General features: G+C 44.1%; 1 protein-coding gene across 11 annotated transcripts in view; it reads right to left on the reverse strand.

Annotated features, from left to right (window-relative positions):
* The window catches only part of NFIA (nuclear factor I A), a gene marked incomplete at its 3' end in the record, with an annotated part of 247,376 nt that overhangs the window by 69,173 nt on the left and 153,715 nt on the right, over nucleotides 1–24,488 (reverse strand). For all 11 annotated transcript variants that reach the window (XM_079313985.1, XM_079313986.1, XM_079313984.1 and 8 more), the window contains 3 exons: nucleotides 19,909–19,983; nucleotides 11,027–11,144; nucleotides 8,561–8,688 (listed from right to left, as the gene is read on the reverse strand). In XM_079313985.1, coding sequence (XP_079170111.1) covers nucleotides 8,561–8,688; nucleotides 11,027–11,144; nucleotides 19,909–19,983 — 321 coding nt within the window. The remainder of the gene's footprint in view (nucleotides 1–8,560; nucleotides 8,689–11,026; nucleotides 11,145–19,908; nucleotides 19,984–24,488) is intronic.

The following is a 24,488-nucleotide window of genomic DNA, read 5'->3' on the forward strand; positions in this document are numbered from 1 at the left end:
CACAGTCAACCAGAGGAACTTCTGTCTCTCAGAGCTCACCTGTGGAAAGGAAGTGTCTGCTTCTGTCTCAGTGCCAAGGAAGGTGTTCTTTGCCTCACTGTCTTTGCCTTAAGTTACATTTTGGGGGCTGTTGAGGACAGAGGTTGAGCTCTCCTCACCCCTGCAGTGTCCAGGGCTGGGCTGGATGGGGCTCTGAGCAAGGGACACCTTGGGATGTGGTGATCCCCACGGTCCTGGATGGTGGAAGGGGTCCCTGCCTGGGGCAGGGGGTGGCACTGGCTGGGTTTTGGGATCCCTTCCAAGCCAAGCCATGCTGTGATTCTCTGATTCTGTGAATCAGAGAATGCTGTGAATCTCATTCTGTTATTCTCACAAAATGTGGCTTGGCCACCAACAATGTCTGAGGAGCTCAGGCCCATGGATGACCAACACATCCCAGGAATCCTGTTCTCATTGGGAAGCATTGTTCCAGCTTTTGTCAGGGAATAATTTTCTATGCAAGAAAACCTTCCTATATGTCTGAAAAAGGATGATGTGAATTGTGTCTGGTGACAGAAATACCTCAGGTGACCTTACACTGTGCCAGTGCACAAAAGATTTGCTTTTCTGTCTCTCACTGAGGTCAGGGAAAGCAGCACATGGGATGATGTTAGCACCAGGCCAGTCAAAAACAGCTTTAATTTGATAACTACAGGAAAATTCCTTCTGCATTTTCAACTCAGAACTCCTACAGCTCCATCTCCATTTTTAAATGATGCATTTCCTGACATCTGGAACTAGATGCAAGAAGCAAAGCCACAACACTGACTGACCTCCCCACTTCTCTGGGACCATGCTGAAGGGATGTTTTCCTCAGGGGATTACAGCAAAGCTGAGGCATGTGCTTCAACACTTGCATGGGATTACTAATTTTATTAAAAATGGAAAGCACACTTTAGGCTGAATCCCAAGGCCAATTCTTTTGTGTTGTCCAGACTCTGGAAAAAAAAAAATATAAAAGGGGCCTTGGAGGGATGTGAAAACTTCTAGAACTTTTCCATCTGAACTGCCTTTTCTTTGAGCAGTTCTTCCTGCACCTCCAACTTTCTTGCATGGTTTTGAGCAGCACTGCCAGCAGCATGGCATGTTGTCACAGGTCTCAAGCTACAACGTGAATTGCCAAAGACAAGCTGAGCTATTGATCCAGTGGTAATTTGCTGTCAAAATGACTCTGCCTGTGATGGCAAATGAGCAATGTTAATCACTTGACGAGTTCTGTGAGAGACTGACAATGCTCAAAGCACCACCATGGACCTGCTGAGCTCTTCCTGCCTCCATTGAGCTCCTGCTCTTCACTGGCCTGGACCAATTAGAGTTTAACTTACCCATTAAGGTGCAGTTCTGGGAAAGTTCTGTTTAAAATCAACAACAACTTATATTGGTGAGTAACTCATCAGCTATGCAGCAGCCTGATTCTGATTGCCTGGCAGAGAAACACACACATTTTGTGCAGTATCTGATAAAAGATCTATAATGTGCTAACACAAACCTATCATGTAGCACCTGTGACTAACAGATTGTGATATCAAAGTCTTGATGCCTAAGTGCTCCTGTAAATGCATTAAACTTTTAGTGGCAGGAACTGTAGACTGCCAGTGACAAGGAGCTGATATGGTATTTCAGTAAAAGTTGATAAGTGTTATTGCTCTTAGAAGAAAAGAAAAATCTTATGCTCCTGAAAACCACTGGGCAGCTTGTGTTTTGATGGGATAGTGTAATGCAGAGAGCAGGGATATGGCAACTCATGGACCCTATGAAAAAAAGACATTTAAGAAAAGCTCTGTATCCTACAGCTGCTGGAGTTCCTTGAAGTGTGTTTCCATCAAACATTTCACTTCAAGCATCTACCTGCTCACTTGGACTCAGCTTTTTAGGTGGCTGCCTGCATGTGGGGCCTTGCTGAATCCCATGTTAGAGAACAAAGCTCACCCTGAACATGAGGAACAATTTCTTTCCTGAGCAGGTTGCCCCAGAGAGGGTGTGGAGTGTCCCTCACTGGAAATATTCAAGCCCTGTGCTCTGGGATGACCCTGCTTGAGCAGGGAGCTGGGACCAGATGACCCCACTGTGGTCCCTTCCAGCCTGAACCATTCTGTGTGAAATGTTCCCACTGCCTTGAGATATTAAGTTCAATGGAGGAAAAAAAAATGGCCCTGGTACCTGCTGGGGGATGTGCTGAGGTGTGTAATGAAGCTGCTGCACCAGGCAGGTACAGGCACAACAGCTCTGGGACTGCCTGACCTCACACACTGGGAACCAGAGGGCAATTCAAAGTCACAGCTGGGAAACACTGAGTAAACACAATTGGCAGGGATCCTGGATGCAGACCTCCTCTGGTCTAAAGGAAAAGTGATGTTACCTAGGCTTTGTCTTTATTCCACAGCCTATGAGTATCCAGAAAGTTCAGCTCAAGGAAAGTAATAAAGATCATGAAATTCCTATGTCTGTTATGATCCAGTGAAAACTGCCCACTGCAGCAAGTCACTGAAAAGTAGTGCCAGAGAATTACTTGAAATTGAATACTCCAGATCTGAAGCAGAATGTTTTCCCAGTGAAAAAGGATTATTTTTCTATTCCTTATTTTGTATAATACATGGTTCTCATGTTTTTCATCTTATTTTCTGCAGTCAGTCCCTTGAATCATTGGCAGTAATGCAGCACAATCATTGAAAACTTCTCTGGGCTCTGAGCTAGTGCACGACATCAAGGCCTTTGATGAGCCCACAGACCTTTTGCCTGAGGACAGATCAGACACACTCTGCATTGCTGATGCTGGGACACACACACACATTTTATCTTCCAGGCAGTGCCAGGCAACAACTGTGCTTAGGGCATAAAGAACACCATCTAGGATCTCCCTTATAGCACTTTCTCCTGAATTTCCAAGATATAATTCCGAACAGACATTGAAAACAAACTCTTGTGGTCATCAGAACTATGCCTGAATGAGCTTTTCTGATGCATATGGCATAAATAAAAGTTTCCCAGTAAACATGGGGAAGTTTTTTTTGCATGCTGAGGAGAAAGCCATGCCAGATTTAAGAAAAGCATTATTGAAACAAGCTCTGGACTGGATGCCTGCGTGGGGTTTCTCCCTAACCAGCCACGGGGAAAGGCACAGCACCATTAAGTGAGGGGTCACTGACACTGCAAGGGAAATACTCCAAAACAAGATCTCAGCTCCTCACAAATTCCTCAGGAACTGTTTTCAGACAGTCCCATAGATGGTGGCATGAGAACAAGCAGCAGTATCCTGGGTGGTTCAGTGGGCAATCATGAGGCTGAATTTTTAAAAGCATCATTGGCACCACAGATGAGTCCAGCAGCCTAACAGGGACCTCCTGAGCTTTCTGCAGGTTCATGCAAAATCATCAACCTCATGAGTCCCTGGAACTGTGGATATGTCTATCAGCCATGCAGTGCAAGAGCTATTACTAATTCCTTAAGGTTTCTGCACTGAAAGTCTTATTTGTTTCTTGGGGTTTTCAAGGTGAAGACACACAAAGGGCCAGCACAGCATAAAGGGAGCAGAAGATCCAGGGTGGAGCTGGGGCAAGGGGATGGCCATGAGAGCAACAGCCACACCAGTCTTCCAGTGGAAAAAGGACCACAGAGCTCCAGCCATCTGCAAGCCAAGTTGGTCAGGATCAAACCAAAGCAGAGGTGTTTGTATCTTCAGATACCTCAAGAAGTGCAAGGAGTGAAAACATGTGCCTTTCCTGGGGTTACTGTCCTCTAGGCACTAAACCACTGCATGGAAATACAAGTAGAAGATCTAAGTAAAGAAACAAGTAGAATACCTAAATAAAGAATCCAATAGGATACTCTGAATTTGTATTTAAACATTTATTTCCATGCTATGCTGTGGAAACACAATGGAGGCAGACTTGGCAAATACCATCCACGTGTTTCACAAAATCACTGAGGGAGCACAATGTGAACATTACTCCTGGACTGGATCAAAAGGACGCATTAAAAAAATGCATAAGTTTAATACAGATATACATGAACTCAATCTTTGCTTATTATGGAATTAAAAACTCCATACCTGTAATTATGGCTTACCCCCATTGCAAGCAGAGCTGCCACAGAACTGAACACAGGCCAGCTTTGTGCAGGAGTTCAAAGCCAATGTGGTGATGCCTTATTTTCTTACTAACATCATCTTTATCCTCTCTTGCCCTTCTTCTCAGTTAACAAGAGTTATGTACTGAAAGTGCTGAGATAAAGTAATGGTAAGGAGGATACCGCAAAAGGTATTTGAAAAGCAGAAGTAATTTACTACATGTCTGCTTTGTTTTACTTCCCAAGCCTTCCTGTTGTGAAAGGGAATTCATCTTTTCTGGCAGACTTCAGCCTTTTTAGGTCGGAGAGCTCCCCAGGAGCTTTCTAGTGCAGGTAAATGGATGTGAGGCTCGAGGAGTGCAGCACAAGGAACGTGGGATTAATGCTGGGCTTTGCTTTGGCTGTCATATCTGATGTGCAAGGAGAGTGCTGCACCCTTGGCTGCAGGAGATATCTGTAAAAAAACCCCACAAAAGCTGAGTCCTTTGCTCATCACTGCAAGCCTGGTGTGCCACAAATGGAAAGGATGTGCTGCTGGTGGGTGAAGCACGGAGCATCTACACCCAGCAGAGTCTCCACAGGAGACAGACATCAGGGTGCCTCAGCAGAGCAAGCAAAAGCTCAGAGGAAGGGCTGTGGATGGACAATGGGTGCAGCCTGGATCCTGCACACAGCAGGGACCCCAGGAGGAAGCATCCACTGCCTAATCTAAATAGCACACAGAGTGGTTTTGTCCTCTTCTGTTCTCCGGCCAGTTTGCACATATGTTCTGAGCATACAGCCTGCCCTCCAAAGACCACTTACAGGGGCAATCACAGGGAAGAAAAGCAGGAAGGAAAGTATCCAAAAAGGGAATTTGTTCAAGAGAAAAAAAAATGGAGACAGATGTAGAGCGACTAGTCACGGCTGGCGGTAAATAACCCTCTGCCTGGAGTGCTCTCTCTCTAAGAGGAGTTCACATATTCCATTTCATATTTCCTTTCTAGGAAGTCAAATCTTTGTTTTCCTGGCATTTGTTCTTTTCCCCTTCTGTATGGTCTAAAGCTGCTTTCTCATTTTCCCTTTCTCTCCTCTGTTTTGCTCTCTTTGAAGTGCATTTCTTCCATCTCCCCCTCACACAGACCCAATTTCCCTGCACTGTCCCAGGCCACACCTTTCACTGCCACCCTCTCCCAGAGCCTGTGCCACAAGCACATGTGTGCTTCACACCTGCTCCAGTCTTTGAGTCTCCTCTCTTTCTCATGTGCACACCTCAAAATTAAGCAGATGCGACACACAGAGATGGAATATTCATCCTCTCACTCCCATAAACCTGTCAAGGCATATAGGCCAAGAAGCTATCTCTGCATAAATCTAAATCTCCTGTGAGGAAGCAATCTACTCAAAGGCAATAAAAGCAAAGGATGTATTATTATCTTTGGTGTGGATCCTACTGGGCTGGGAGGTTGGCTGCTGGCTCCTCTCTGAAGTTTCCTTCCCAGCCAGAGCAGCCATCCCACAGACAAGTCTAAGCTTCCTTTCCTTGGTCTGATTTCCTCCTCCTGTTGTTTGGCCAGTAACCCAAAGGACAGGGTTTAATTATGGAGTTTGGAAACCTGGCTTGCACTGCTCTGCCAGCACGGGATAAAACTTCAGCCTGTCTTCTGAAACAGCACCATTCTGCACTGCTGATACCTGTGTTATCCCACACAGGACAAAATGAGCTGCAGGGAAGAGATGCCAAGTTAAACAAAAAGATGGGTTTAGTCTCTAAACTTCTACTGTGAATTTTACCAAGAAGAAAACAAAACAACGAAGCTCAGAGATGACTGTATGCTAAAAACTGTGCCACCACCTTGATTGTAGATTAAATAAATGGCAAGGCCTTTCTCTGGAAATAAAGACATCAGAAAGGATGGATGTGAAACTGGTCCAGGCTCCAAAGCTCCCTCTCAGAGATCAATGCTGTAGAAAGCCCCCAGCTAAAATGGGATGTTAACATCACTTGCTTGCAGGTGACCAAATTATTTTCTAGGCAGATGCCTCACTAAAGACTCCTGAAACATTTTACACTTCTGGAGGTGAAACCCAAAGGGCCACACGTTGGTGCCAGACCCAGGTGTGATGTCTGTGCACAGACCACAGCAGGACATGTCCCTCAGGGGAGCACCAGGGACACTCCACTGCTGCCCTGGCAGGGAAGGACACTCAGCACTGTTTGTCCTTCACCACTGATGAGCTGTGGCTCTTCAGGTAATCCCTCTGTCAGCCCTGCTCTTGCAGTGACCCTGCTTTACAGAGAAGCTGAGGCAATGAATTCAGAAGACAGGCTGCTGGAAAGCCATGGCACAAGCACTGGGGTGGGGCTGTGTGGATATAGCACAAGGATGGCTTGGAAGTGCATCCCACGTGGGCAGGATAAAGCTCTTTTTCTTCACAGCTGTGACAGTGATAGATGGCTTGGTGAATCTGAGCTAAATCTAGTTGGTACCTGGCTACAATCCCTGATGCTGCAAGGTGATTTTCTGCCATTTTACAGGCAAGACTAAGCAGAATCTGAGATTTTTCTATAGTAAGTGAGGAAGGTCATGAGGAAGGAAGAACCTTCTCTTGCCTGACTTGTTCTTGCCTTTCTGAGCATCTCAGGAAGTTTGACACAGGCAGCTGTGCTTCCTCATGATGGGCACCCAGTGGTGCCAAGAGCAGCAGAGGTGTAAGGCTTTGGGCACTTCCCTTGCCCAGCTCAGCAGCTCAGTGCCACCATCAAGCCAGGACTTGGATGAGCCAGAGGTAATGACCACACGTGGGGAAAACCACCAGAAGTGACAGCACAATTAATAGCCAACCTCTGGCTGCTGCACAAATGGAGACCATTTGTCATCAACAACCAGCACCCCAAACTTTGGGGGGAGCTGTCCCCCAGGCTGGCAGCAATGCAGAGGCAGTGACCCCATCACTTCTTAGCCATCTGTGTCTGCAGAGTGTCTGTGTCTGTGATTTTCCCTCTCAGCCCAGCTCCTTCTGCGCCCTGAGCGGAGCTTTAGCACCAGGTGAAGCTCTGCCTTACATCATCTGGAGCCTGGAGCTGCTGCAGGGGGACAGCCCCTGGTGCCCCTGGAGCAGGACACCTCAGAGCAAACCCCAGAGCCCTGGGGATGGTGGTGGCAAGGCAGAGACGGGGAGCCTGGCACTTGTGTGCCTGCAGGTCCACCCTCTCCTCCTGCCAAAGTGCCACATCTGCAGGCAATAAGGGCCCACAAGCTGGCTCCTCCTCATTAGAGCAGAGAGGGCAGCTGGCAGGGGATCCTCCAAGGGCTCCCAGGCACAGGAATCAGTCTCCTCCCAGTCTGGAATAGCCCAAATTTGGTGGCTTTCTGGGCATGCTGTAAAGGACAGCTGTTTGACAGGGTCTCCAGAGAAAGCTGTGGGTATGTTTCCTACATGATGAAGGATATAGGTGGCTGGCCAAGTGCCCACAGAACTGATTTTAATGCTGTGCAGGTCGAATTTACTTTTCTGTGCTGTATAGTTCATTATACACAGTGCCCTGGACAAGCATGTGTTTTTTCCAAACAAACCAAACCCATACTATTTTAAATCCAGACAAACAAGAAAGACAAAAAAAAAAAATACATATTGCAAAAGATCCTGTGCACTTTTAGAGGACCTTCTCAAACTCTGGGAGGCACTGCTTGCCTTCCTCTAACAAATAAGACTTCTGTTATTTTCATTGGCAATAAATACTTGATTATTTAGCTGTAAGCAACACTGAGGCATTAACTTCACCTATGCACATAGCACTGACCCAAAAAAATTATTTCCAATAGTATTAAGCACCCAGATGATCTCAGGATAAGTGATCAATGGACAGTTAAGTATGTAACATAACATAACCCAAAAAAATGATCAACAGGAAAGATCACACACAAAAATTAACTGAGAAGAGGCCAAAGAGCTTCCTCAACATTCTAAAGTGCAACACCAGTGATATCTATTTTGATATGAAGCCTCCAATCACACTTCACAGCATTACAGATTAATAAAACAACTCCTTCTGTAAGTCTCTTAAAAGTCATTACTAAGTGATCTCAAGTGTTGTATAATGCTTGAAAAGTCCTTCTGCCTTATATAAGTTTAAGGATATTTATTTAAGCACCATAACTGATGGAGCACAGCCCAGACAGGTACTGCTTTTTGCTAGAAAAAGCTATCCCAGAGCTGAATCTGGACAATTTGACAGAAAAAGACCGCCTATCTTCTGCTGCATTATTTAAATACTTCAGATATTTGGCCAAAACACAGAAGTGACACACTAGAGAAACATTCACAGCTGCAGGAGCAATAAAACCCCTGCCATGTTTCTCATCTCAGAAGTGACGAGACGTCTAGAACTGGTCACCTCTCTAAGACAGCAGTTCTGATAACCAAACAGATCAAGTGCAGATGATGTTCTGGGGCTCTGGGAGCCAAGGCTTACCTGGCTCCACTTCATGCCATCCACTGGACTGGCTGCCACTGCCTGGAGAGCGCCCTTGGCTTGTGTAGAACGGCTCCTCACCAGGGCTGTCCATCTCATCCTCCACAGACTTGAGACGTTTTGTGGAGCTGAGAATGCAAAAAAAAAAAAAAAACAACAAAATGAAGGCATGGAAGAGGAACCAAGGCACTGCTGTTGGGACATGCTTGAGAATAACTCAAGGTAGAAGAGATTTAGGGCCCTTTGTGAGATACAAAACATTTCACAGACCAAACCCCTAAACACGCACCAGTTTGACCTGAAGTTAGTTTGACATTTAGGCTTTCACAGATTCAGAAGTAGGGCATTTTTCAAGGCACGCAGAGGTCAATAAGAATGCAAGAATTTCACTTGCATTGTGTGGTTCTTGCAGTTTGAATGAATATGGTGATGACACATGAGACTTATTTTCACCGCCAGATTTTTTTCGCTGCTAATTGTGAAGGCAAGTTGTTTATCATTTCAAACTTTTATTTTCAATCTTTTCAATTAGCTCAGACTTCAGTCCCATAAGAAGAAACACAGGCAAGTGAATGATGGAAGAATCCATTCTTGGTTCAAATGTTCACGTTATCTTGCAATAAGAACCATTTGACTCTGCAGCTGTGCCAGCAAACATAGAAAGCCCCCAATGGGTATCTCTGGCCAGTGTCAGCATTAAAGAATCCCCCTGTGATGCATCACACCTCCCTCACCAGAGGCCCAGGACACAGAAGAGCCCTTTGAGTGGTCTCTGGTGGCCACTGGCTCCAGCAGCTCTGCAGGGAGAGGATCCCAGAGCCAAAGACACTCAGCTTGGCTCTGCTTTCCATAATGAGTTGGACAGACTGCATGGGGACCTTACTGAGAATTTCTCCTCTAAGTACTTTTCCAAGGCTGGGCCAGCTAACTTTTGTTTTTTTTATTCCCCCCAAATCTGTATTCTATTAAGACTTAAGGCATTCAAGAACAGGCTCCTCTGTGTAGGGGGAACACATTTAACAGACATAAAATCTTGCACTATTGGTTTAGAGCCTGCAGCCTCCCCACCCAAAGCTCTGCACAGGTAGGAGCTGGCGGGTGTGCAAAACCAGTTGGTGAGAAACAGGAAGAATAAGTCTTATGGCATGTGTGGAATGCAGGTTTGGCCATGCCTTAATTTAGAGAATTGTTATGTGTCAATAGGGGAAATTGTGTGCATACAATATAATTACCGCCTGATAATTCTGCTGAGTCTGTGTATTTAAAGAATTTTTTTTTTTTTCTGACTGGGAACAGCCTAATGAGAGGAAAACAAACATATTACCAAGTTATTAACTACCCATGCTGTTTATAATTAGCTCCTTATCAGTGGTAGCTATTTGCAGAAGAATAGAAGAGCAACAACTGAGCTCTTAAGTAACATTAATAACCTCACTTTTGCTTCTGGAGTCACTGGTAAATTCTACCTGAGAATGGTGCTAATGATGAGTGCTGTAGGCTACACAGTTTACAGGCAAGCAAGAAACAGCACAAAGTTTTTAATTGATGTGTAATGGGAATTGTAGTCACCGAGTTTCATAACGTGCAAGACAGAATGTTCTTCCAATCAGTGCAAACTGTAAGAAGTTACTGCTGAGCCTCTCGTTAAAGATTATTATTTTTAAAACAAAAACAACAGCTATGTTCAAACTATAGAGATTTTTCACACGTGCACTTGCTCACTGCAAAGCTGGTGGCACTGCAGGCTGAGATAAAAATGTAAAAGAGCGTAGGGCTGGAGTTAGACTTTCTTGTCATGTCTTTGAAATAAGTGATCTATTTTAGCTGTGGGGGAAAAGAGATCAATCTGGTTCCTTAATAGTGTTCAAGACTACTCGAGTGACTGAGCTTGTTTATAAATCTAATCTCATGGATGATTAAAGTGAAAGGTAAAAAATAAAAAATATCCTTGTTTGATAGTTGGCATCTAAGCCGAAATAAAAATCAGATGGAGCAGTCATCTGCATTAGCAATTCAGTTTTCCAAAGGCTGAGTCACAAACTTCTAAAAGCTTTATGAAAACTAAATGCTTTATAGACCAAGATCCTAAAACAGTCTTAGTCTTACAGGTAACACCTTTTACAATAAAGAATACATGCAAGTCTATCTTAATACTTTCGTTGCATCTTATTATGCTCCAAGTTGTCTTCTGCCACACACTGGAACTCAACAATTCCAGTGGAACTTCTCCTGATACCCCCAGATACAACCAGGAGCTACACAAGTCCATGCAGCAGTTTGACATAGGGACTTGTACACACAAAAACAACTTTACAGCTGAACATTCAGCTCTGTGAATCTGAAACAGCTCCACATTGTGAGGCCCCCAAACAGCTTGTCAGAGAATTTAATGGTTACTTTCCCAGATGAGTAATGATGCTGGCTTGGGTTTCCAAGGAACCTGGTAGTAGGCAGAGATTAAATTACCTGGTAGAGGATGTGCTAGGTAAAGACCTCCTCATTGCTCCTGGGCTCATGCTGTAGTATGAAGAACTTTCCAAATCTGAGAGGGAGAAATTAGGGCCTGTTCCTGCAGCTATCGGTGCTGGGGAAACAAAAGAGATTGCAGTCAGTAAGTCATGTGAATATGGCATGAATTGCACTTCAAAATCACTTGCTTCTTCCTCATGAGTGTGTTTAGTTTCACAATGGGAACAGGTGGGATGTGGAAATTAGTAAATGCTAATGGTACCTGGCATTGCAATCAAGAAGATGGAAATGTTATCAAGAATACAATGTCCTATGATGTAGAATCTCTCTTACATTCCTCCAAAGATATGATTATTATTTCTTAAAATTAAACAATTATGACTTCCTCTAAGCACTGCTTTTCTATTAATGTCATTCTAGCACTTAATGAAACTTGTTGCTTTTAGGACCACGTTGTCTCTATTGGCATGGTTACAGATAGGCTGCATCATCCCTGTAGAGTGCTTGGCAAGATCTATAAGCAGCACAGGCAGGGAAATGCACACCTCAGAACCTCTGGGGTACATGTGATGTACAGCCACAAGCACAGAGGTTAAAAAAGCAGATGAGAAACTTGAGTTCTATTCTGCCTAAGAGCATCTGAGCTTTCCTCTGGCCTCTCCTCCAGCTAAATCAGAGCTAGAGACATATGACTGCCCAAAAGTTTTATCCAGCAGTGAGCTTCCTCTCTTCAACTCATCACCTTATCCAGTACTGAAATTTTTATTGCAAGGGATATGAATCCCTGCAATTTCCCTGCCCTGTATCTTTGATTTCACATTAAACATCACTGATTCCTACACACCCTGAAATCTGCAGGCACATGAACTCCATGTGCTGTATTCTTCTGGGAGCAGACAAGGAGCAGAGCAGCTTAACGTCGAAGTCAGCAGAGAATGGATTTTGTGCTGAAATGCCACTAATACAGCAAATGGTACCATGTCCACTGTGCCTGTTCCAGTGCTATTTACAGGACAATACAACTTCAGGGGCTGACAATTACAGATCATGATTTTCTCTCACATTTCAGAGCCATCTGAAAAAGGACGTCCTGCACAATGCAATGCACCAGCTTGGCCTGGGCTGTATTGTCTGAGAGCCCTGATTCACAGCCACAAAGGCAAAGCAGTCTCAGTGCCACACAGGGATGCTGAGCCAAGTTTAATCTTTGGTCTGAGAACCTGGCCCATTTTCAAACATGAAAAAATCTTTCAGTCCAACTGGGAAGGAGTGAGGAAATGAAGACAGGATAGCTCCTATCACCCAGCTAACATGTCTGGGCTGGGAGTGCTGCCACTGACTGTAACGGGGCCAGTATTTCACCCCAAGTCTTAAGGAGCTCACAATGTCAGATTTGACAGAGGAATAATGTAGCTTTGCAGCTGCCTCATCATCCCCACAAGACAATTAGTTGTTGTTTGGCAAGGATCTTTTAAGAACGTCATTGAGACAGAAAGGGAACAGCCTGGAAATCCACGGACTTCGAAAAGCCGGGGATGGAAAATGCACAAAGCCATTAAAACTGGAGAAAATCTGGAATGATCATTAAAAGGAATTAAGTTGGGAAGTAATTTATGACAAGAACACTCAAATCCTTTGTTATCTTCTCTTAACTATCATATGCTTCCTGCACACTGGGTATATGAGAGGGTGTGTTAACAGAGGGAAAGAAAAATTAAGCACAGTAAAATTAACTCGTTTTATCAATTTGTGCTTTCTGCAACAGTTTCCTGACAGCAGCTACAAGAGGCTGTAAAACTGATGAATTTGCATGGAAAAAGAAACCAGTGTAAGTAATTTGTGTAAAAGGTAACAGGGACATGGACTGCTATAATTCAGACACCCTGCAGATAGCAGACTGCTGCAGTGTGTGCAGTTATGGGTTAGAAAAATGACCACACTGCAGTCAGTCTGACTTGAATGGAAATCAATCATAAAGGTACTCTCTGCAGCATCTACTCCACAGTTTTCAGCAACTTCCTTGCCAAACAGATTTGTGCTCTGCAAACCCTTTCCTGAGCAATTCCTCTGCACTCTCTGCCTCCCAAGGCCCAGCTTACAGGTTAAGCACACAGTTTTCCAAACAGGAACATAAAAAAGGCAAGCACTAAATTAAAGCACTGTTTCTTTCTGAGGCACAATGAATTTCCTGGACAATGTCAGATTTATGAAACAGTTTTATTCCTAAGAGATAAGGAAGAAAAACTGGTATGTGGGTAACACTTCCTTTCTTTCTTTTTTCTTTCCCCCTGCAGTGTTTATTGCCCTTTCCCCAAATCCTGGATATTTCTTGAGTTGTCTCTATAGAAGAAGTGAATTTGTGTCCAGAGCAGGGGTAGGGTAGGAACAAAGTATTGCTGATTCTGTGTAAACTCACTGCAAAGCAGAAAGGGCTGAACCCACAGGGGCTGCTGCCTGGGTAGCAAACACAAAGGATGCTGTGCTGGTCACCATGCCAGTTAAACCAGAGGGTTAAAGAACAGAACCCACCTTTAATAGACACCAGCAGAGGTTAAAGTGCCTGGCTGGGCTGTGGGGGACAGTGTCTGAACCCTGTGGCAGTCCTTGCACAGGAGCCACCACCAGCTCAAGGTCTCTGGCCCCAGAATTGCTGTGGCAAAGGTTGCACAGGGCTGAGCTGTTCCAAAATCCCTTCTCCTGCCTTTCTCACAGTGCCTGTCCTCCACCAAAGCCTGTCTATACCTTTGCTTGGAGTTATTGCATTTACTGCTGTAAATCACAAGGTGCTGGAGCTGTGGCTGCCCCATCCCTGGAAGTGCCCAAGGACAGGTTGGAGCAAACTGGGATAGTGGAAGGTGTCCCTGCTGGAATGAGATGAGCTTTAAGGTCCCTTCCAACCCCAACCTAAACCATTCTGTGACTCCCAGAAAAGGCAGCATCTCTGCAGAGCATGCAAAGGCATCAAAGTAGTGCAAACTGTGGCAAAACTCTAATCTGAACTAAAAAACTAAAAACCAGTCTAAACCAAACCTGCTCATTGCAGCACATGACAATCCACCACACACCCTCCCTGCCCCTGTTCCTGGAAGATGCTCCAGCCCCACATGGAGCAGTGTGGTGGGAGCTGCAGCCTCACAAACTCCAGGCAGTGACACCTAGAACACACCATTACCCCTGGAAGAAATGCTCTGCAGCAAAGTGACCTCCTGACAGCTCAGGAACATCCCTCAAGTGGGAAAGGATGTCAGAAAATGCAACTGTGAGTCAAAGCAAGAATTTCACCTGACCCAGGGCTATGAGCTGAAGGAGCTGAGAGGGAAGGATTCCTCTTGCCCCAAACCCACCCTGCAGCTCCCATTTCAGCTGCTGGCATCACAAAAATTCCCTGTGCAGCTGGGACACACTTGGAGGGGCAGGAGGAGCTGGTTTGCCCAAACAGAGGAGGAGGAGGAACGTTGGTGCCTCTGCCTAACACCTTTCTACTCCTGAGATGCAGGGCAGCATCACTCTGCTCCCAGTCTGCTCCTCCAGCTCAGCTCCTCACCCAAAATGTCAAGAAAAATAATGGAGAAATTAAGAAAAAGCCTTCTGACTTAACCCAATTGCAATATTTATTTTGAAAAAAATTACTGAATTACAGAACAGGAAACCCACTAAGTAAAACCAGCTAGGCTGGCATTTGTCTCCCTTGGAATATGGCACTTTCTTTAACCCACATTAATATCTAGCCTCTCTCTTTTCCCCCATTTGTATGTATTTATTTTTTCAGAGGGGCTGGGATGTGACTAAGATCATTACACGTGTAACACTGCAGTGAAGTGATAATGTGCTTAAGGTTAAATGGGAGAAAATGACATTTGACTAATAAACTTTTTCCTGTGTTGTGACTCCATAAACAAAGGGAAACACACTGTGCTGGTGCTGCTGGGAGGAAAGGGGAGCTGGGTGGTTTTTTTATTTTTTTGCAAGGCCTTTGTTTGCCCCACACTGTATCATTAGATTCAAAGAGCTTTCGCCGAATACAACAGATATGAAATGTGTGATGTTCATTTTAAAATTACAAGTACAGCCTGCTATTGACCATCTAATTATGCTGAGTTCCATTTATAAACATAGCTAACCACTAAGTTTATAGAGACTTTTTGTGCTGCTTTAATAGGATATTGATCGAGAGCAAGGTTTGAGTGGACTGCCATTGAATTGTGTAATGGCATACAAAAGGCAAGGTCACGGCGACTGTTCACTCTATGCCTGCAGTCTATTTTTTATTATAATCTTTTTTTTTTTTTTCCTCCCTCTCATACCCAGGCCCACACAGAGAGTTTTGGATAGCAGTGCTTTGCTAAGGAATATAGAGTATCTTTTTAAATGTTCATTTTCGTGCTGCTGACTTTAACTGCCTTCACTGCTGTAGTGCTTAGTATAGCAGAAAACACACAGGCTGCAGCTCAGAGAGAGCAGGTTTATCACACCCTGGCTGCACACACGTGCTCTGTGAGGAGCTCAACAGCCTCTCCTCCTCTCCTGGGCTACCAAAAGGCATCCACTGCCCAGCCCAGCCCCTGCACAAGAGCCAGGGCACCCAGGATGTGCTGGGATTCACCTTCCCTGTGGGAAAAGCTGGACAAGGAGGCTGCATTTCCTCCATGCCTGGAGTGCTGGCAGTGCCTCTGCATCCCAGCCTTGTCCTCATGGCAAGGACACTTCAGCCCCTGTCTGCATCCCCAAATCTCCATCCCCAGCCTGGCACCTGCTGCATCAGTGTGTCAGCATCCTGAGCTTCCCAAAACGTCCTGCCCACGCCCGTGGAGTTAGTCTGAGTGTTGCAGGGATAACCAGCTGCACCATTTCTGTGTGTGCACAGAAGCAGTGGGCAAGTTGGTGTTCTTGTGATGCCACAGGCTCATCAGAAGGATTACAAGTCCCCCCCACTGCTCCTTGCTGCACACAGCACACGTTGAACCCAACGTGTGGCATTTTCAGGCCAGGGTGCAGCCAGAATTCCCTTGTTTATCAGCACGAGGAATGATGTCATTTTGACAAATAACACACCACCAAACAAATATGTTTGATTTGGCTCTAGCCAAACGTTCATAAATCCTAAATCTTTCTTCACATCCTGGGCAGTGCAGTTTATCTGGCTGCTTGAGTGACCTCCAAGGGAGGAGATCTTCCCAGCAGCTCTCCCTGCTCAAGCGCACACTCAAAGCCAAGGGGGGAATGTGCCTTTCCCCCTGCCATGACCTCCCAGCCCTTGCCAAGGGAAGGGGACACTTGGCACCTTCTGCAGAGAGTCTCCTCCAGTGCCCTGAGACAGCTGCCCACAGCCAGAGGAATATTTTCCCAACAAGGGGAGAAAAGGAGGAGGTTTCACTTGGCCAACAGCTGGCTGTCATTTCCCAGACCCCTCCATCCCCAACACTTCTGCCTCTGAGCCTTTTGTTGTCAGCACAGACCTCTCCAGAGAGGGAAGAATGAAGCCTCTGTTATCTGGAAGGGTCTCCCCAGTATCTGGGGTGACAGACAACACTCAGAGAGGAGCTCACACCCTCTGCCTGCTAATAATGGAGGAGAACTGACAGCATGAGCTGCAACACCCACATCAGACAGGCTGGAGAGGAGTCTTTGTTTTTTCAGATGCACATCTATGATCTCTTTTCTCTGTTTTACTAGGCTCTGCAAGGCTCAGCAGCTGGGCAGCATTTCGAAAGAAAATCTGCATCTATAGGACTGAAGGAAGCAAGTTTCTGTTACCAACACAGTCTAGACTTGTTCAATAGCTCACAGAAAGTGTGATGATCAGCACTGATAGGCAAGATAGATAACAGAAACAGCTGACCTTTCACTTGATTAATTCATTCCCCAAATTTGCATGACGGAGACAACTGCCTCTTGCTTGAGACTCCTTGTCATGTGGACCTCTGGGAACTTTACTAAATAAACCTGGCACTTAATTGCTACCCATAATATTTTGGAAGATTAATTTTAGATAGCAGCTGCCTCAGGGCAGCTAAAATTGGGGGAAATCACTTATTTCTATCATTATATTACCAAAAGCAAGCACAGCAAGAGAAAGAACAGTGGGCATACACAAAGTTGACCTTTTTGGAAAGAGGACTGGTCTCAAATCAGAACACAGGAACATGCAGACAACCCTGAGAGGGTTATATTAACTTTAAAAGACCTTGCCTACCAATTTAGGCAAATATGCAGCAATTACCTTGTTGCTCTGTTATGTTAAATAATTCTTTGAATATGAGCATGTGAATTAATACTGAGTTTTCTGGGAATGTGCTGCTAGACTTGACACTAAACATATCCTGCTGGGTAGCCAGGGCATGTCAGGCTGTGGGCTTCTCAGACCTCATAAAGTAAACAAGGTTAAGGCTGGTCAGTACATGTCTGGGGCATCTCCAAGGAAAATCCAGGGTGCTATCAAAAGCAGTGTAGCTAAATCAGTTGCTGGCACCCTTCCCTCTGAGTCAGTTCTGAAGTGATATCCCGATATGCTTTGGGGACACTATTTTTGGTAGAGGTGCTGGCTTGCAGACAGGATATAAAACTGAGGTCTTGACCTCCCAGGATTATTAAAGAGCCCATGAAAAATAGTGCAAACCCCCGTGTCTGGAACAGATAAAAGCTGAATCTTTGTATTTTTCCCACCAACACCTTCTTTCTCATTTCTAATAAAGTCCATGCTCTTCCTGCATGCAGGTGCCCCATTCTTGAAGGTGGTGCACGTCAACTGCAAGCAGAGGGAACATCTCAGACACAGCTCATAATTTGCAAAACATGCTGAGTGCTAGGATTTCTGATACCCAGTGTTTCAGTTGAGTTACAATAAAATATCAGGGAAAATTAATAAGCTTGAAACACGATGCTGAGGAGGTGAGTGCCAAGCTCTGGGGGAGGCTGGGAAGGCTCCAGCCAGGAGTGGGGCACTTTCCTAGGAAAAGTGCACACATGGAGCAGGGCTGACAGAGTGCAGAGGCTGTGCAGGGCTCCTCCAGCCAAGATAAGGCTGTGGGGAACTGGGATGCCTTGCAGAGGGGGAGGGTGAACCCTTTGGGCTTCAAAAGCCTCACACTGAAAAGCTGTCACACTGAAATGAAATCTCAGACCCTGGTGACAGCCTGGGCTTGCCCACTCTGGCTGCAGGTACCAGCCAGGCTCTGCTCCCTGCACAGCCCAGCTGGATGCCAAAAGCTCTGCCTAAGCACTTCAGCAAGTGAGCTGGTGTGCTGAGCACTCAGCAGCTCCTCTTGACTTATGAGTCCTCTTAACTTTGCCCTTCTCTCCAAATTCCCACCAGTTGTCAGGGAAGGAAGCTCAGAAGAAATCAGCATCTTTCTTTCTGCTTCTCTCCAGGGCATATAGCTCTCATGTGTCTCCCACTGGCCATGCTTTTCCTTGTGCTATCCTTTTTTTGAATATAAAGCCAATTTACTAGCTAGTGTCTTTCCAAAAGAGGAAATAAACCAGGAAAATTCTCTGAGAAACTCTGTGCTCTGACTCAAACCCACAGATTTTCTACTACATTTGTGCCAGTTAGATTCTAGCCCCAGAATGACTAAAATGACATGCCCAGAGCCAGCACACAAATATTTCTGCTATCTAGAAGGAGAACCATTTTTATCATTTAAAGAGATTGGTTGCACACTAAGATTTTAAAGGGGCACAGAGCTGAGGGTTTCACCTGGAGCAGTGGTGATTGATGATGTGATATTATCCCACAGCTCCACACTAGCTGGAGAAAAGATGGTTTGGGTTGGAAGCAGCCCTAGAGATCACTCAGTTCTATCCTGTCATAGGCAGGGACATCTTCCACAACACTTCCAGGTTGCTCCAGCCTGGCCTTGGACACTTGGCTTTTCTGTGCCAGGGCTTTCCCATCCTCACAGAAGAATTTTTTAGATCCTTAAAGGACTTATTCCTACAGGTCTGGCTTAGCAGCAGTGTCTCTGCAAAACCCTGTCCATACTCTTCCCTTGGACTATCTGGATTATGCCATTGCAAAATACAATCAATGCACCTTTGATCAATGGAACAGGGTGGTGACAGGTGCTCTTAATTCAGTGTGGTTAGTGAGTATTGACAAGCCTGTAATGATCATGCTGCAGTGTGTCACTCACACTGGGGGCATTAGCATTCTCTAAAGGTCAAAACCCAAACCCTTCTAGAAGACAGAATTCCATGCAGCAAATGGAAAACGTGGGCCTGGGGAAGTCAGGATGTGGGAGAGTATCAGGGCTGAAGTTGGCACTGTTGTTAGCATTGTTAATGACTTCAGGGACTTGCAGGTGTACAAACCCCAAATTCAGAGAATTCCTGAGTTGGAAGGAACCCAGAGAGATTATCAAAGTCCAGCTCCTGGCCCTGCACTGGGACAGCCCCAAGAATCACACACACAGACATGTACACAGGGCATGGATGAACACAATGTGGAAAAACAGCATCAGAAAATTTCCAGGCTTATGTGCAGAGATCAGGTAATTTCCAGAGGTCTGGTTCCAATACAACCCTTGGATCCTCCAAGGGATCCATGGAAGCTGATTTCTGTATGCATTTGGCTGCACTCTGCCCATTTTCAGCTGGGAACCAGACGAGCTTATCAACTTATACATGCAAGTTTGCAGAATAGAATAATTTATGAGCTCACTTTAAAATTCTGCTGGTTTATTTTCACTCATTTAAAGAAGTGGCACATAAATGCTGTCCACTGGCAAGAAGAGAGGGAGAAGAGAGTCCTAATTTTCAAGATGCTGTTTCTGAATTGAGAAAGGGAACAATAAGAATCAAAGAAAAAAAAAAAACAAAACAACAAAACAGACAAGTTGGATTGCAGAAACCACATAAACGAGCCACAAAATGATACTTACTTTGTGAGACTCTTACTAGCTCAGTCACACTGAAAACACCTGATGTGACAAAACTGTCCTGGAAGCCCAAATGTCCTACAAAACAAACAGAGTGAGAGAACTGCGATTAGCTTTAAGCATTTAATGACAGTATTCTCAAATACTTTACTTTCATTTACACTTAAAATGTGACATCTAATTTCCCACTTAGCAGTAATTATTGTTTATGTAGGTGGGTAACCAGTCATACAGCTATGTAGGCTGCTTTGTGGTTTCTATCTAGAGGTTAGGAAAGCTAACATGACACATCAGCAGGGAGATTTTTACATGTTAAAGCATCTCAACAGGAAATCTGAAACAAAAGAGGACTATTTTAATAAACGGTTACCTTGGATGACCCCTAATGACTTCACAACTGAAATGAAAATACTGTACCTAGGAAACAGACAGGACAGCTAAGTTCCATAATCGTTTTAAACATTATTCTCTAAAGAAACATCTGATCAGGATTATCTACCCATTCATTCAAACCAAACAAGATTTAAAGACGTATTCTTCATTTTTCTGAGGTTACACTGGGGAGGATCTTAAAAGAGCAGATGGTTAAAAAAAAATTAAATTAAGGCCTTTTCAACTAAAAAAAAAAAAAAAAACAAAACAACTCTAACATTTAAAACTAGGTTTTGCAAAGAAAAAAAATAAATGTCTGCATAAGAAAAAAAATAATAACTTTGTAGAGGAACCAGGGTGGACACATCCTTGTGCAAGGAATGCCTCTACACTGGGTATCAAAATGTGATGGCACTTTACATAACAGTATTTTCCTTCTTCTCTGCAAACATGCCCACCACCAAATGTTCATTTAATTTTCACGGGTATGCCCAGTGACAAAGGAGCAGTCCGAGCTGCAGCCCAGGCGGGACAGAGCCCGACTGCAATGAGAGGGAGCCAGGCTGACCTCCTGCTTTGGCAATCAGGGTCACAGGAGAAACAGCAGGATAAAGGGATTATTAAAAGAACTGTAAAGTCCTGCTTGCCCACAGGATAAGTGGCATACCTTTTTAGGTTGTCCTACTTAGAGTCACCGATCCCGGCGCACGCACACATTTATTATTGAATGTTTTGCAGGGGCACCATCTGCTCCATCACTAATTGTTTGTCAGGCTCAGTGCTATTTCCCTGCATCCCATATATTCTCCTGCACCCCACGCTCATGCTGGGAATACCTGTGCACCTTTCTCTAATGGCCAGGGCAACAGGGCTAATGCCAGCTGCACGTTTGTACTCCTGGTTTTTTTTTTTTGGGGTTGTTTAAACAAACCCAGAATATCCCACTGCCACTTCTACCTGAGGAATGGGATGCAAAAAGAATTCTGTGCAGCTCTACAGAGGGTGGCATGTCAGGCAGTGTGTCAGGGAAAGGCTTGGGAGAGATCTGGAGGGAGGTTCTGTTCACCTCCAGCCAAGATCTCCTGGAATTCTGCTCCTACACAGAAGAAGTTCCCTGTTTCTGTGAGGAGCCCACGGTGCCAGATGAACACAGTCTCTAAGCTAACAGACTCGAGACAAGTTTCTGCATCAGGCATGTTTTTATACTCCAGCAATAATGATGAGTTTTCAAACTGTGTATATGTATATCTTTGGGCATCCTTGTGTATGTGTGTATACATATGTATTATGTACACAAACATATAAATATACACAAATCTGTCATGCTCCAGCTGTAGATAAATGCACTATAAAATATTGAAATTGATGCTGAAATTCAACACAAACAAATTCCTCAATCTGCAAACAAGGTTTTTATTTACAGCAAGAGAATAAATTTTTCTCTACTTCCAATGGAAAAAAAACGTTCTTACAAGCTTTTATTTTTCCTTATTTTCAATTTAGAAACAGCTCCCAGATAGCTGTTCAGTGCTTTTGCCTGATCTGCTTTGTATTTTCCCACAGTAAAGGTGATGACTACCTCATTCTGCTTTTCAGAAACAGTTGCTGCCCATACACAACGTTTGCTCATCGCCGATTTCCCGAGTATTTTTAATACGAAGATCTACTTTTCATATGCTGCAGCAGACCTGCCTATTGAATTAAATGATCTGTGAATTAAAAATAATTCTCTTAGGTCTTCACTGAAACCACTCATGTGCCTAAAATTAAGCATATGCTTAAGTGCCTTGCTGGCCTGGGGCCAGCACGCTTACTGCTCCGCAGAGCCCTTCGGAGGGGAGCCAGTCTATGCTGTGTGACTCCTCACACTGTGCTCACCATGGCAGCATCTGAGCAACTTCCAGAAGTGCATCCAGCAATGCCACCAACATCTGCCACGTGTTGTTTCTTTCTGCAGAGCACCACACTGCTGTCCACTCCCACCCGTGTCTCCCAGGCAGGTCCGCGGAGAGTGAAGGTGAAATTTAAATATGGAATGAAGAAAAAACCCCAAACCCACCCCAAATCGTAGCCAGTAATCTAATATTTGGCTGATTTTTTAAAAGGGAAAGCCTAAAGCCTTTTGTAATTATCCAGTAAAAATGTGATATTGTGACAAGGCAAACCAATTTATTTTAACTTGTCACATGCAGGTGAAACCAGAAATGAAAGTGCCATTTTAAATACATTCTAACTCTCAGGGCATGAGAGAAGATGAATAAGTTATCTTGGGCATGCTGACTTCAGTATTCCTATCTTGGGTACAATTGAAATGTCCACTTACTCCTGCAGGAACATTCCTTATGGGAGTGCATGTGATAGTAATCATTAAACAGCATGGAACGAGCATGGTTAGATTTTCATCCTTCAATACCAAAAATAAACATTTCACAAATGAAAGGTGAATTTCACAACTCTCCAATTTGATATTTACTTATAAACATTAGGAAATCGGGGGCTTGTCCTGCCAATCATTAAGAATACCTTGATACAAAAGCCATGCCCTTAGCTTAGAGCTGAATCATGAATGTATTTTGAGGTATGGCTGGTCTGTGAATTTACAATAGAACCCCATGGAATTTTTAAAGGTTTGCCTGGCTGGCTCAGACTGCAAAATTCAGGCCTAAGACTCTTGGTTTTTCTGAGATGGGATAACAGTGAGAGAAGAAAATGAAGGGAATAGTACACGGAATTTAGATGTGTAACAGAAGAATTACTGGGAAACAGCAGCATTGACAAAAGATGTGAAGCTAACATTATTAACAGTGGTCAAAATGCAAAAAAGGTATCAATCTGGCTGATCCACTTAATTCTGAATGAGAAGAAAAATAGGTAAACTCAAGGAATTACATATGCAGATGTTAGCACTAACAAGCTCCTGCACTGAAAAGATGATTAAATATCCTGAAAGCTCCCAAGATTTACTTTTCATAGGGCACTTTACTGAAATACCTGCACTGTGATAATTCTGCTCAATGTCCAAGAGATGGGACATTGAAACTGCTGTGTGTGACAGGTCATGTCTGCAGCTCTGTGCAACAGCCACAGTTTGGTAGCAAAGCAGGTGCTGAAAATGAACCTTGCAGAGTTCATTCAATGAAATTTTGGGTAAAAATTAAGAGACGTGGCTGGCCAGGGCAGGCTGACTCAGCAAAGCTGTTGTGCTTCATTTCCATCACATGCCTGACTACAGCACGTGCTCACTGCCCTGCCAAACAAAGATGGGCTGACAACCTTCAGCAGGAATTAAAATAAATGGTTCAATCATTCCTTCAGTCAAGTCTAGGGACAGGTAGGACTTAGTTCATGAGCTAAGATCTGCTTTGGCCCACAAAGATGATAATCTTTCCTCTAAGGAAGGGAAAATATACAAGATAATAAGAACTTAATCAAGAAGATCAGGATAGTAACTAATAAATCATTGTGCACAACTGCACAACATTATTGTACCAGGTACCACATGGAAAGCATCTTTCCATAACTTGATGGCTGCTTTAATTGGGGAAAAAATTCCCAATGCTATTTACATATTCTTCTTTTGGATCCCAGCAAAGAAGCCAGAAGAAAAGGCTTCAGTTGCTGGAGCCTAATTCTGATGTCTCTCAATGAAGTTTTAAACAAATCTTTCTACACTGATCAAATGGAGTTTCACCTCATTTTCTCCTAATTTACACTGGCAGAGGAGAAATCAGGATTAGGACTTGTTGTCTAGTGGTATTTGTTTTGAATTATTAAGCAAACATTCCTATTTCAATGAGTAAACGTGTACAAAGGCAACTAACCTTCGTCCTAAAATGGAGTTTACAGGGAGAGTATTGTCTGCTTTCCCAATTAATGCAGTAAAAAGAAGTCTCAGACGTTGAGCTACCAATCAAGAGCTTGTGTTGTAGCTTGAGAAAATCATGACTGATGCAATTACTTTTATGTAGAAAGACTCAATATAGTCTATAGGTTAAAGTTCATCGGGTTATTGTTCCTTAATTGAATATCTGAAGATGTTTTCAAGGTGCTCAAGGTATTATTGTTATTTAATTAGCAGGCTTCCTTGCATAATCCAACAGTATTATTTTTGCTATAAAACAGTTAGATTGCACCATAAATATACAAGGTATTTTCTAAACAGAGATACAGCTGGTTTCCTGAAAGCCAAGCTTAAATAAAACCAGCAGAGA

The sequence above is a fragment of the Erithacus rubecula genome (assembly GCF_903797595.1).
Source record: "Erithacus rubecula genome assembly, chromosome: 10".
NCBI lineage: Eukaryota > Metazoa > Chordata > Aves > Passeriformes > Muscicapidae > Erithacus > Erithacus rubecula.